The sequence below is a fragment of the Bufo gargarizans genome, unplaced genomic scaffold (assembly GCF_014858855.1).
Source record: "Bufo gargarizans isolate SCDJY-AF-19 unplaced genomic scaffold, ASM1485885v1 original_scaffold_2116_pilon, whole genome shotgun sequence".
NCBI classification, from domain to species: Eukaryota; Metazoa; Chordata; class Amphibia; order Anura; family Bufonidae; genus Bufo; species Bufo gargarizans.
Genome location: NW_025334650.1, coordinates 57621 through 69899, shown reverse-complemented (window position 1 = coordinate 69899; position 12279 = coordinate 57621). Strand labels below are relative to the sequence as shown.

Sequence of the window (12279 nt, the reverse complement as noted above, 5' to 3'; positions counted from 1 at the left end):
TTACTGGACTCTGCAAGATACAAAAGCATTAGTGTACTTCACTTTTGCATCCCCCCCCCCCCCTCCAAGGTTTACGTTAACTGTAGGGCAAAACTTGATGTGAACCCAGCTAAAAATAACCTGACAAGCAGTGGAAATGAAGATGTACTTCCCATTTACACAGAAGCAGCAGTATACCGGGTTCTGAGAAGGTCCTCACCACAAATGATCAGCTTCATGCTCTACTTCTTTAGTACACATCTCACACAGTCGGACTTCTGTGGTGGCCCCAGCTAGAAGCACGTGCACCCAGCGACTATCCACCTGAATAGATATACACTAAACATTCAAATTTCAACGAAAATCCGCTCATATGAGTGTCTTGTCCTGTGTGGACCTGGCTTAAAGGGGTTATCCGGGTACTGATCATGATGACCTCCTACCTTTTACCAGTAAATGAAGCGTGAACGAATTTCATAACCTGAAATTCACTCATCTCTAATAATATCTTTATTTTATGGGTCAGTACGATTACAGTGATACCAAATAAATAAAAAATATATATATTTTATGTTTTACTACTTTTGTGCATTAAAACCCTTTTAAAAAAAATAAATAATAATAATAATAATAATAATAATAATAATAAGAAGAAGAAGAAGAAGAATCTTTCTGCATGGTCAAGACCCATATTTTTGAGGGATGTATGAGGGATTGATTTTTGCAGGATGACTTTTAAGGTTCATTGGTATCATTGTGGGGTAAATAACACTTTATCGCTTGTTATTAAGTATTAATTCTGTCAATTTTTTTTATTTTTTATTACGGTTTTCACCATAGGGGATAATTTGTGTAGTGTGGGCTGTTACAGATGCGGCAATGCCAAACATGTTGGGGAGATTTTATTTTTGAATTTTTTTTTCTATTGAAAAACATTTGACAGGGAAAAAAACATTTTTTATTGGAATTTTTTTTAAACTACTTAGTCCCACAAGGGGACTATAATAGACAATCATTTGATTGCTTCTAAAATACAATGTGCTCTCTCTATAGCACATTGCATTTTAATGTCAGTGCTATACTGACATTGACCAGCAGGCTACACCAGAGAGGTGCAGCCTGCTGGAGAACACTCAAGGCATGCTTGGGGCCTACACCAGGTCCCTGCCTGCCTATACACACACACACCGTCACCCTGCAGTCGCATGAGATTGCCGATGAGAGACAGAGGTTAAACAGCCCAGATCAGCACTCCTGCCAGTCTGGGCTGTTAGAGCAGGAGCATGTCTCTCTGCCGGGAGACCTGTGCAGCGCTTAGCCTGGGCCCCCGTGAAAAGGCGGTGTCCCAGCCTGTTAATGACAGCTGTATTGGTGGTCACTAAGGGGCTTGTGGCCCATATGCGGAACCATTCACTTCAATGGGGCTGCAAAAAAAATAAATAAAAAAATTACTCCATGTGTTTTCCATGTCCGTATAGCTGTTCTGCAAAAAAAAAAATATATCGAACATGTCCTAATATTGTCCTCATTACGGACAATGATAGGACTGTTCTATTAGGGGCCACCTGTTCCGTTCCGCAAAATGCACTTGGCCGGTATCAGTGTTTTGTGGACCTCAAAACACCCAACGGTCGTGTGTATGAGCCCTAAGGGAGCTTTGCCTATTGCTAGCCGCCACATTCTTCACATACTTTAAAGGGGTGATGGCGTCTGTTCATGGCCACCTCTACTGAAGTCTTAGGCTGGGTTCAGACCTGAGCGTTTTACAGCGCGTTCCTACGCGCTGTAAAACGCCCGACACCCCAAGAAGTACATGAGCTTCTTTGGGGCGTCTTGTCGCGCGTTCCCGTACATAGACTTCAGCTGGAACGCGCGACAATGGGCGTTCGCTTGTCTCTGTATGCGCGATTGCAAACCCCCGTACAATCGCGCATACAGAGTGCTCCATCGCGAACGCTCAGGTCTGAACCCAGTGTTAAGGAAAGAGCCAAGCAAAGTGTTGCTTTTTTTCAACCAACGTCTATGAAGGTTACACGGCCAAATCCAGTTGGCTCCAGAAGTGTATTAAAGAGGACCTGTCACCTCTCCTGTGTGTTTTAGTAACTTCCTGCCTTCCCCATGTAATAATTCTGGAGCATCTGTTGTTATCACTCTATGTGGTGCTATTCCTTTATTATTCCTTCTAGAAGTTATGACTGAATTAGGCCCCATGCACACAACCTTAATTTTGGTCCCTGTGCTGTCGACATTTCCTATTCTTGTCCATTTTGCATTGCATTGTTACGATGGGTACGCAAAAAGAGAAAAAACGGATGCAACATGGACATCACGCAAATGTCATCCGTTTTATTTGCAGACCGCAAAATACACGCGGTCGTGTGTATGCACCCTTACTATCAGTTTGTAATGAAGCTTCAGACGGGTGTTACTGGGGGTGGAGAAATAGGCGGTTGGCAGTACTGATTGTATACTGGTAGTCTGTGCAGGCGCCCCCCCCTCCCCCACCAACTGGTAACAGCTATCGGGCACTTCACTACAAACTGTTAGTAAACGATTCATTACTTCTAGCAGGAATAATAGAGAATGGCACAACATTAACTAATAAGAATAGAGGCTCCAGAATTGTTATTACATGGGGAACGCATGTAGTTACTAAAACAGACATGTCAGGAAAGGGGACAGCTTTTTAGCAGGTTTGCCCTATACATTAGTCTGGTCTCAAAGCCTAGAACCCCCTTCACGGTTCTTACTAAACCCAGCATAGATAATCATATAACCTAATGGGTTCAGTAGAACTAGTGGAGAGGGCCTGGCTTTATCAGAGTGGCTTGGGCCTTATACGGCTATGTGAAAGTGGGCTTCAATGATTATAATTTTTTTTTCCTTCTCGCTCATCCTTTCCCTCCCATACCTGGATGCCAACTACTGAAAATTATTAAAAGACATGCCATCATTAAATAGTTATATCTCCCTTTTAAAGTTAAAAAAGTGAGCTCTATGTACAATCGTTTCATGTAGTAATGTTCTTTGTCCACTAGGTGGTGCCGGAGCTACAGGATGATATAAAACCATGTGCTGCACCGGCTTTGTCTCGCGTAATGTATTCTAAATGACGCAACCAAAAGTAAACATATGCAGCAGCTGCACCGGGTAAAAACTGCAGAAATAAGGCGCGTCTGCGTTTCGTGGACTTGTCATACCTACGCGAATATAAACAAAGCCGTAAATCAAACAGAACGCGCAGGAAACAATCTGAGCTTTGACTACACAATGGTATATGTTTAGAGTCAAGCCTATTACAAGGGATTAGATAAGGATCTGGACACGCTTCTTTGTAGAGCGAAGAACTCAAATCACGTCAAGCTTAGAGGAAGTCAGCACATAATGAAAGACTAAAACTTCCGTAATCAGCCCATAGATTTCCCTGGAAGGATCCTGGTCTTAGGGCTACATGACGACATGTGTCGCGCAACAATTTTTTATAATGATGGTCTATGGTGTTGCACTGCAATATGCAACATGCTGCGACACGACAGGAGCAAAAAAATCCATCCAAGATACCATCATTATAAAAATAGTCGTGCGACACCAATGTCGCGCAACATGTTGCAGTGTAGTTGTGCCCTATGTGTCGCGCGACCCATGTCATCGTGTAGCCCTAGCCTTACTCATCAGGAAAGGTGGGGCCGAGATCGGTCAGCAAGCAAGGGCGGCCATACACTTAATAGCTGTTGGCACGCAGCAGTATTTGTCTGGCCGAATAATGCCGGGGTAGCGGCCAGATCTCCGCCAGACCCAATAGGGTCGGTGGATATTCTGATAACATCCAGCAATGCCGGATCTGGAACTACTGCCGGCAGTGTGAGACAGGCCTATGTCTCCCGTCTCCCACGTGCAGGTATATTCAATGGGAAGAGAGAAGGAAGTCGCTGCCAGAGACGTCTGATGATGGCTTATCTCCCAGGAGAACAAAAGGATCAGGCAAAAATATTCGCTTTACCCGATCCTTCTCCCCCATATCATCTATTGGGGAGGGTTGGGAGCTCCCCACACACATTAGACTGTTGGTGTATTTGGCAGACAACACACAATTGTGTATGTTTTTTTTTTTAGGATCCACCCCAATCAGATGTGCGTTCCTTTGCCTGAGCGCATCAAGATTTTTCTACCAAAATCCAACAAATCGGTACAAATTAACATTCGTACCAAGAAAGCAGGACGACTGATGTGATCCGACTATGGTGAGCCATATGCATAACAAACTCTCCCCCTTAGAGATGCATGCTTGACTTGGCCGAGCATGCACACGCTCTCAATAGGGAGAACTGACCAATGGACATAACACATGGCTGACAGGTCTTATTGAAATGAGGAGATTTGCAGCTTAAAGGGGGTTGTCCAGGAATTTGTTATCCTAGCTCCGTCCTGAGACAGAAAAGCACAGAGACTGCTGAAAAAAGTCTGAGCAAATACAAAAATGTATTGGTACCAATGATCACACCTTCAATGGCAGACCGCTGGGGGGCACGAGGTGGGGCCTGAAGCTGAACTTCTTCCTTTTGTCTGGCAAGAAAACAATGGGGAAGATTTATCAAACTGGTGTAACATAGAACTGGCTTAGTTGCCCATAGCAACCAATCAGATTCCACCTTTTATTTATTACAGCTCCTTTGGAAAATGAAAAAGTGAAATCTGGTTGCTATAGGCAACTAAGCCAGTTCTACTTTACACCAGTTTGATAAATCTCCCCCAAAGTTGTTTGCATCATGTGACCACTAGATGGAGCTCAGTGCAAAGAGATCATTGGTAAAGTATATCAATTCCTATGCATTGAGCTCCCCCTAGTGGTGGCTGAAGGCAAACAGCTTTGTAATAGAGGAGAGGCAGGATTATCAATGTATCTTACTTGTATGTTGTAAATATAAGGAACCCTATAGTTGAGAAGCACCTGTTCCTCTTTTTCCACCGTGGAATTCGGATTACGTGGGCGAGATGGAGGGCAACGTTTCTTATTACTTTTTTTTATTAAAATTTCTTACAAATGTAAATTCATCAGAAATCTGGGGCATTGCAGCTTGCATTCTGCATTGCTTAGGAATGATTGACGCATTCACGAATATTGAAAAACTGGGTAGGACCAGGGGCCCATAGTAAGTTTTTCTGTGGGGCCCTGTGAGATCTGTGTACCCCCCTGCCCACCACCTTGTTCATGCTATAATAAAGAAGGGATTCAGTGGGTCTCAGATATTTAAAATTGTTGAATTGTTGCCAATAGTGATCAGACTACAAGTTAGGGCGGATGCCCACGGCCGTGTGCCAGCCGGGCCCGTGCTGCGGACCGCAAATTGCGGTCCACAATGCATGGGCGCTACTTTGGGGCAGCCGCATGCAGATCGCGGACCCATTCATTTGAATTGGGTCCACGATCCGCATCCTACTTTTTTGCGGTGCGAAGGCACGGCCAGAAACACCATGGAACCACTCTGTAGTGCTTCCGATCCGTGCTTCCGCACCGCATCTCCGGATTTGCTGACCTATTCAAGTGAATGGGTCTGCATCAGTGATGCGGGGTGCACACGGCCGGTGCCCCATGTATTGCGGACCCTTAGAACACGACCCAGTGGTTGGCATGAGCCATACATCCACTTTAAGTCTATTCAAGTTTTTATAAACGAGGATTCACCTTGTCACTCGCAATGCCTGAAATGGTCATCACTACGATATAAGGTTCTTACCTCATGCTTTTCTTCATTAACCACGTTGAGGCTCAGCTGAGAGTGGCTGCTGACGCCACTATCCTCGGTACCATCATCATAATAAGTAATCTTAATGGTGTCCTTAAAGGACTGAGGACTTCTGTCTACTTTTATGGCACATAATTCAGTCCTTTCATCACTTTCCATAGAGCTCAATGATAAATTGCTGTTGCGGTTAGTACCCACGATGGAAGTACTGGGGCTCTGTGGCTTGGGAGCGGTCGGTCTCATGGGTGTTCCAGGAATTCCTAAATCTGAAGCAGAATGAGGGATCGATTTAAGTTCCTCAGTATCTGAATAAAAGACATCACTGGCCAACTGGCTTAAGCTACTGCTAGTAGGAGATGGACTACATGTTTCGGAAAGGCCTCCTGAAGAGTACAAAGTTAAATTGGTAGGCAGAACGTGTGTTTCAAGATCGTTCATTTGGGTTCTACTGGTGTTCTGTGGCATCCTCGTCTCAGAAGATGGGGAATATGGATTATATATACACCTCTTCTTTTCATTGTCAGCACTGGTAGAAACTCTCCTGGAATAGTCATCATGCAGCCGACTGTTTGGCCTACTCTTGTGGGGTTCTTCAGGAGTTGGAGAGCTGCACTTGCTACCGTCTCTTTTCCAATGTCCATCTGTAACATTGCTCATTATCTTTAATACTCTATCAAAGTCCTTTGCCCTGATTGGACTTCTCCATCGCTTTGATCTTCTTTCAGGAGTCCCACCAAGATTATCAGCATCCTCAGAGGTGTTTAGACTACTTTTTTGTAGGATCTCCTTTTCACTACTGGATTTTACATCCGCTAGATTTGAAGTAGATTTCCTTTTGAATGAGCTCTTTTTGAGAAAGTTGAGGTTGTCTGTGCTTTTACTTCGTCTGTAGATGACTTTGTTGCTTTCCAGGTCCTTCACTATGATCTCACACACATGGTGTTCCTTTCCAACAGGAGACAAACTTAGAGGACTATGGGCTACACGCGTTTTGTCACTATCTAATAAGTTGATTCGGCCAGCTCCGTAGGCACGTCTAATGCTGCGGGATCTATGAGTGCTTCGCAAGAAGGAGTTATCAGGCTCCTCCATGTCGGATCCATCAGACTGGCGACCATCTACCAAATTACAATGATCAGGCGATGATTTTGAGCTAGGCAACCTACAAGTGGTCTGAGAACTCAAACACTCAGAAGACAAGCACTTCTGGATGTCACCTCTGCATTCGCTTATGATGTTAGAGTTTTCTTTTGCTTGAATTCCTTGCAAAACCGATGACTTGAGTTTTTTAAAAGAACCCATCTTCCTCAGAGAGGACAATGCATTCCAGGTTGAGGAGTTTCCCACACCTATCATGGAACGGGGCCTTTCATTATTAGGACTCAGCCGTTGTTTTGAGCTAGTGAAGAAGTTTGAGGGCTTGAAGGAGTCCTGATCATCCTGGGAGTCCCCTTTATTGCTGCATGTCCCATTGTGACAGCTGCCATCTGAGAGAGTTCTTGAGACACTTTTGTCTATACCTTGAGAGGTTACTACAGAACTGTTCCCACAGCCCTTGGAGGGTGACGTCATACTCTCAACCATGTGAGCATCAGGATGAATTCAATCTACGGTGCTAAGGCACGACGTTATAATATAAGCTTGTTTCAAGATGCAAAAGTGTCATCTGCTCAAGGTCTTTTGTGTCTTGCTTTCCCGCGTCTATTGTTTGCATGGAGGTTCCCAACGGCAGCCCTCTGCTCGCCCTTAAAAACAAAACAAAGCCAGCATTAAGGAAAATCTTCACTTTACACAATTCTACCCAAGTGGAAGTGGCATGGGGGGCAGGGGACTGCGTCCTGCTTTATTAAGACCCCCCATCACATGAGATCTTGGAAAGGGAAAGCTGCAGCAGAGCAGAAAGACAGCGGAGCAGTAACCTCCTAATGAATGAGAACTCAGAACATGGGCTTTCATCCCATTGTGAAGTGGCAAGTGTGGAGCCATGTGAAAACTGTGGGGCAATTCTGATGGAGAAACAAAGCTGTCAATCTTACCAAGACATCACAGGACTGTAGAGCTGGGCCTGCAGAAGGCTATTTGCAGTCTTGGAGGAAATGCCATCATACCATACATAAGGAAATATTAAGGCTGTCATGATAATTTTAGATAGGGTGGACTCGGAGACATACACTGCAACTGGAAAAACTGTGAGTACTCAAAATACAAGACTTCCATCATCTCCACCACATGAACAAGCCCTTTGTTTGCAAACCTACTGAAGCTGTCTACGCTGGCCAATATTTTACTGTGAATTTTAATACCGTCCTTAATAAAAAGGTAAAGTAAACTTGCAGACCTCAAATGGATATTTGCTTGGTTATTCAAAAATACCAAAATCATGCCAGAGCAAACTAGCGTGACAGATGATGACACTGGAGGGGGGCAGGGGTGGAAAGGCACACCACTTGATTTATGTACAAACCGGTTACTCATTAATGACTGGTTGCTGGGTGATACACCTAATCCAGAATCAGCTGCTAGTGCGGTCAGCCTGCTACTTCTGCATACAGTAAGACATTATAAGCCATGAATCCACACTTCATGAAATATACAAAGGCCAAGGCTACACTAAGAAGCACAAGGTTGGTGGTACGAGAAGAAATGCTGCCCACCCCTTCGAAGTATACATCATTTACAGTTTAATAATGGTCAGGTAGGGAAATCCATGTGAACTTTCAAGGCTTGGACAAGACAAACAGGAAATGAAGCCCCCCTTAGCAACGACAACACACAAAACAAAAAAGCTGTGAACCAGCAGGGGGGCTACTGGCCACACACACTTGACTGGTCTAGATAATAAGCTTTCCCAGGCTAGACTTGATGTCTCAGAGTGATCCATCATCATCTCCTTGGAAGACTATCCAAAATTTGTAGACCATGTAGATATTTGTAGACCATGTAGAGCCTTCCACCACAGTTTTCAATATTAGGATTACTGGGATACAACGTAACTAGAGGCAAGCGAATTTCAGGTTATGAAATTCGTTCACTGGTAAAAAGGTGAATTGCGTTATGGATTCTGTTACCACGGACCATAACGCAATTCTATTCCTTTAGAGGCATTCCGTTATTCATTCCGTCATAATAGAAGTCTATGGGCTGCAAAACGGATCCGTCACGTTTCCGTTATGCAGGAGAACAACAACGTTATGCAGATAGTAACGGAATACATAACGCAATTCACCTTTTACCAGTAAACGAAGCGTGAACGAATTTTCAAGATATGAAAATTCGCTCATCTCTAAATGTAACCGTAAAAACCCCCCTGCTATTATAACTACCTGTTAACAGCCAACCTATGGCGATGCATCTACAGGTGGCCATACGTATTAGTCTAAAGTTGGTCAAGATGGACGATTTCAACCAAAAAGATGGTTCGTTGCGTGAATTTTAATGATCATTTTAGCAGACCGATGGCAGACTATCATCGCTAAAAAAAGAAGAAGTCGGCTGTGTTTAATAGATGTCTCTTGGAAAGAACATTCCCAGAAAGATCTTTCATCCATCGTCTGGTTTCATTGGCAGCGCGATCTACTGTAACGCCCAACATGGAGTAAAAGGTGTATGGCCGTGTCTGCAAACAAGCTCAAGATTATTCAACCCTCTCCTATCTAATGTGTATGGTCATCTTTAGTCTACATGCTGGCATTTGTAGTACCACAGGGATCAGACAGCTATACCTTGGTGAAGGCTGCAGTAAGTCAGTGCAGAGCCGGCTGGGTCTACCCCTCCACCTCCAGGTAACAGGTGCACTGCCAGCTCACATCTTACACCTCCCCATGGGAGGTCGCAGCCCTCAGATCACTTCCTCAGCCTCTCCATGATCTCTTTATTCCTCCAATTCACCTGAATGAATCCAGATTATATGTATTTACAAGAAAATGCTAATAAATAAATAAATAAATAAACCCTTTGCATCGTGGCTGCACCCAACGTTACCTACATATAGTCACAAAGTAAATCATTAATCCACCAGATGTAAAAGCACAGGAGAAGCTGATCAGCAGAAGGGTAGGTAGGTGCTGGAAGGAGGAAACCTACCTGTGACTGATGCAAGGTGCCTAGAGGCAGTCTGTCTGGTGGTCCCCACTGCTGAAGGAGGCAGCTCCTCTGTCTTGCCTTTCTCTCCAGTACATGTCATTTGTAGAAAAGGGTGATCTATATGCATCCCTTATGGATTTGCAGAAGTCAAGGAGCCCATAGCTGCTTGAAGGAGCCCGAGAAAAGTCCAAGGGAGCCAGTGTGATGTGCAGGCTTCAGCTGAGAGCCAGGCTAAACCAGAGGAATTGTGCAGCTGGCAGCAGGGAGTGCATTTGGGGAGGGGGAGGAGGAGGGTGTAGACTGGGAGGCAGAGGGAGGAGAAGCTGTTAGGAGATGGGGGAGGCTTGTTCCCAACTCTTCCCACACAAGCCTGGTCCCTGGTGCAGGCTCTGGGCGAGGTGTCCTGCTGGGGGACTTATTAGCACATTTAATCAGCAGCATTCTGATGGCTTGCATTGAATGGCAGGAAGGAGGGGAGATAGGATTAGAGCCTTGCCTCTATTACTCCCATGTGTTAGAAATGACAGTGCTGTGATTTACTGTGTGTGCTGCCAGGCATGTCTTTCATGTCCCAGGGATTATTATTAATATAGCTGTGTGGTGTCATACACTTTTATAGGTTATTAGAGCAGATTACATAGGAGACAGGTAAATGCCCCACAGCCATTGGGAGCGCTGGGCTGCCTCCTGCTACTGTGTGTGCATCAAGATGCAGCATGTATCATGTCTGGTGTATGTATTATATATATGTGTGTGATGCAGAGTGGAACCTAGCTAAAGGACAGGTATGGCTTCTCCTTTTTTAGAATTCACTCCTGGTTTTGGTTTCCAAAGCTCCATCAGAACCCCTGAACGTGTGGCCGTACCCTCAGGCACCATGGCGTAGGGCAGCTGTGACCTCTGCGGCTACTAGTTACTTCCCTGTAGTACAAGGGTCAGCGACCTCTGGAACCACAGCTCCTAGCATGCTCCGTTCTCTTCTATGGGCGTTTTAAAGGGGTTGTCTCCTCATAGACAATGGGGGCATATTGCTAGGATATGCCTCCATTGTCTTGTAGGTGTGGGGGGCACCTATATCGAGAACGGAGCCCCGTAAGGTGGTGGCTGGAGGACTCCGGTCCGGCCACCACCAAGCCGGCTCCCCATAGAAGTGAATGGGAGCGTACTGCCGCCGCTTCCATTCACTTCTAGAAAATGAATGAATGGCGGCTGCGCAGTGCGCCCTCCTTCACTTTCGGGGATTTGTTCTCGATATAGGTGCAGATCCCAGCAGTGGGACTCACACCTATAAGACAATGGGGGCATATCCTAGTGATATGCCCCCATTGTCTGTCATGAGACAACCCCTTTAAGCACAGCTATGCAAGTATGCATGCTGGGAATTGTAGTTTCCCCACAGCTGCCGTGCCAGAGGTTGCGGACCTTCTGGTCCACATTCTCCTGCGTTCAGAGGCGGACTGACATGCTCAGTAGCTGCTCCCTTCCCCCTCTTATTGCTGGTGCAGTGATCTCATAGAGAAGAGGTCCAGACACCTTTCATTTAGGGCTCATGCACACAAACGTATTTTCTTTCTGTGTCCGTTCCGTTTTTTTTGCGGACCATATGCGGAACCATTCTTTTCAATAGGTCTTCAAAAAAAACTGAAGTTACTCCATGTGCATTCCGTTTCCGTATTTCTGTTATGCAAAAAAATAGAACATGTCCTGTTATTGTCCATATTACGGACAAGGATAGGACTATTCTATTAGGGGCCAGCTGTTCTGTTCCACCAAATACGGAATGCACACGGACGTCATAAGTATGTATTTTTTGCGAATCTGTTCTTGCGGACCACAAAATACATACGGTCGAGTACATGAGCCCTTATTCATTCATCACTACTTCTAACTTCATGGACATACGTATATAGCTATATCTCTCTATAGAATGTGGAGTAAGAAATAGTGGGGGCGTTACACACTACGTATCTCTGGCCTATATGTAAGAGCAGGGGCGTAACTACCATAGCGGCAGACCATGCGCCTGCTATGGGACCCAGGGCAAGATGGGGCCCAGTCTTAGTAGGGATTATCTCCTCTTCTACTGGGGGTGAAAACGTGGTCAGGACTCTATCCTCCAAGGCCTCATGCACACGACCGTTCTGTTTTTTGTAGTCCGCAAACCGCGCATCCGCAATAAACGGAAGACGCCCGTGTGCCTTCTGCAATTTGCCCATTGTAGAAATGTCTATTCTTGTCCACAAAACAGACAAGAATAGGACATGTTATATTTTTTGGGCGGGGCTACGGAACTGAGCAACGGATGCGGACAGCACACGGAGTGCTGTCCGCATCTTTTGCGGCCCCATTGAAGTGAATGGGTCCGCACCTGAGCTGCAAAAACTGCAGCTCGGATGTGGACCAGAACTACGGTCGTGTGCATGAGGCCTAAACTAAAGAAACAACTTTTAGCAAATAGGGCAGTGGAAAAAAT

At 45.2% G+C, this 12279-nt stretch overlaps 1 protein-coding gene across 3 annotated transcripts in view; it reads right to left on the bottom strand.

Annotated features, from left to right (window-relative positions):
* SPATA13 (spermatogenesis associated 13) overlaps positions 1–10058 on the bottom strand; it is a 73978-nt gene extending 63920 nt beyond the window's left edge. For all 3 annotated transcript variants that reach the window (XM_044274904.1, XM_044274905.1, XM_044274906.1), the window contains exons 1-2: positions 9807–10058; positions 5715–7468 (exon numbers count right to left, since the gene is read on the bottom strand). In XM_044274904.1, coding sequence (XP_044130839.1) covers positions 5715–7307 — 1593 coding nt within the window. In that variant the 5' untranslated portion in view covers positions 7308–7468; positions 9807–10058. The remainder of the gene's footprint in view (positions 1–5714; positions 7469–9806) is intronic.
* Between the last annotated feature and the right edge of the window lie 2221 nt (positions 10059–12279).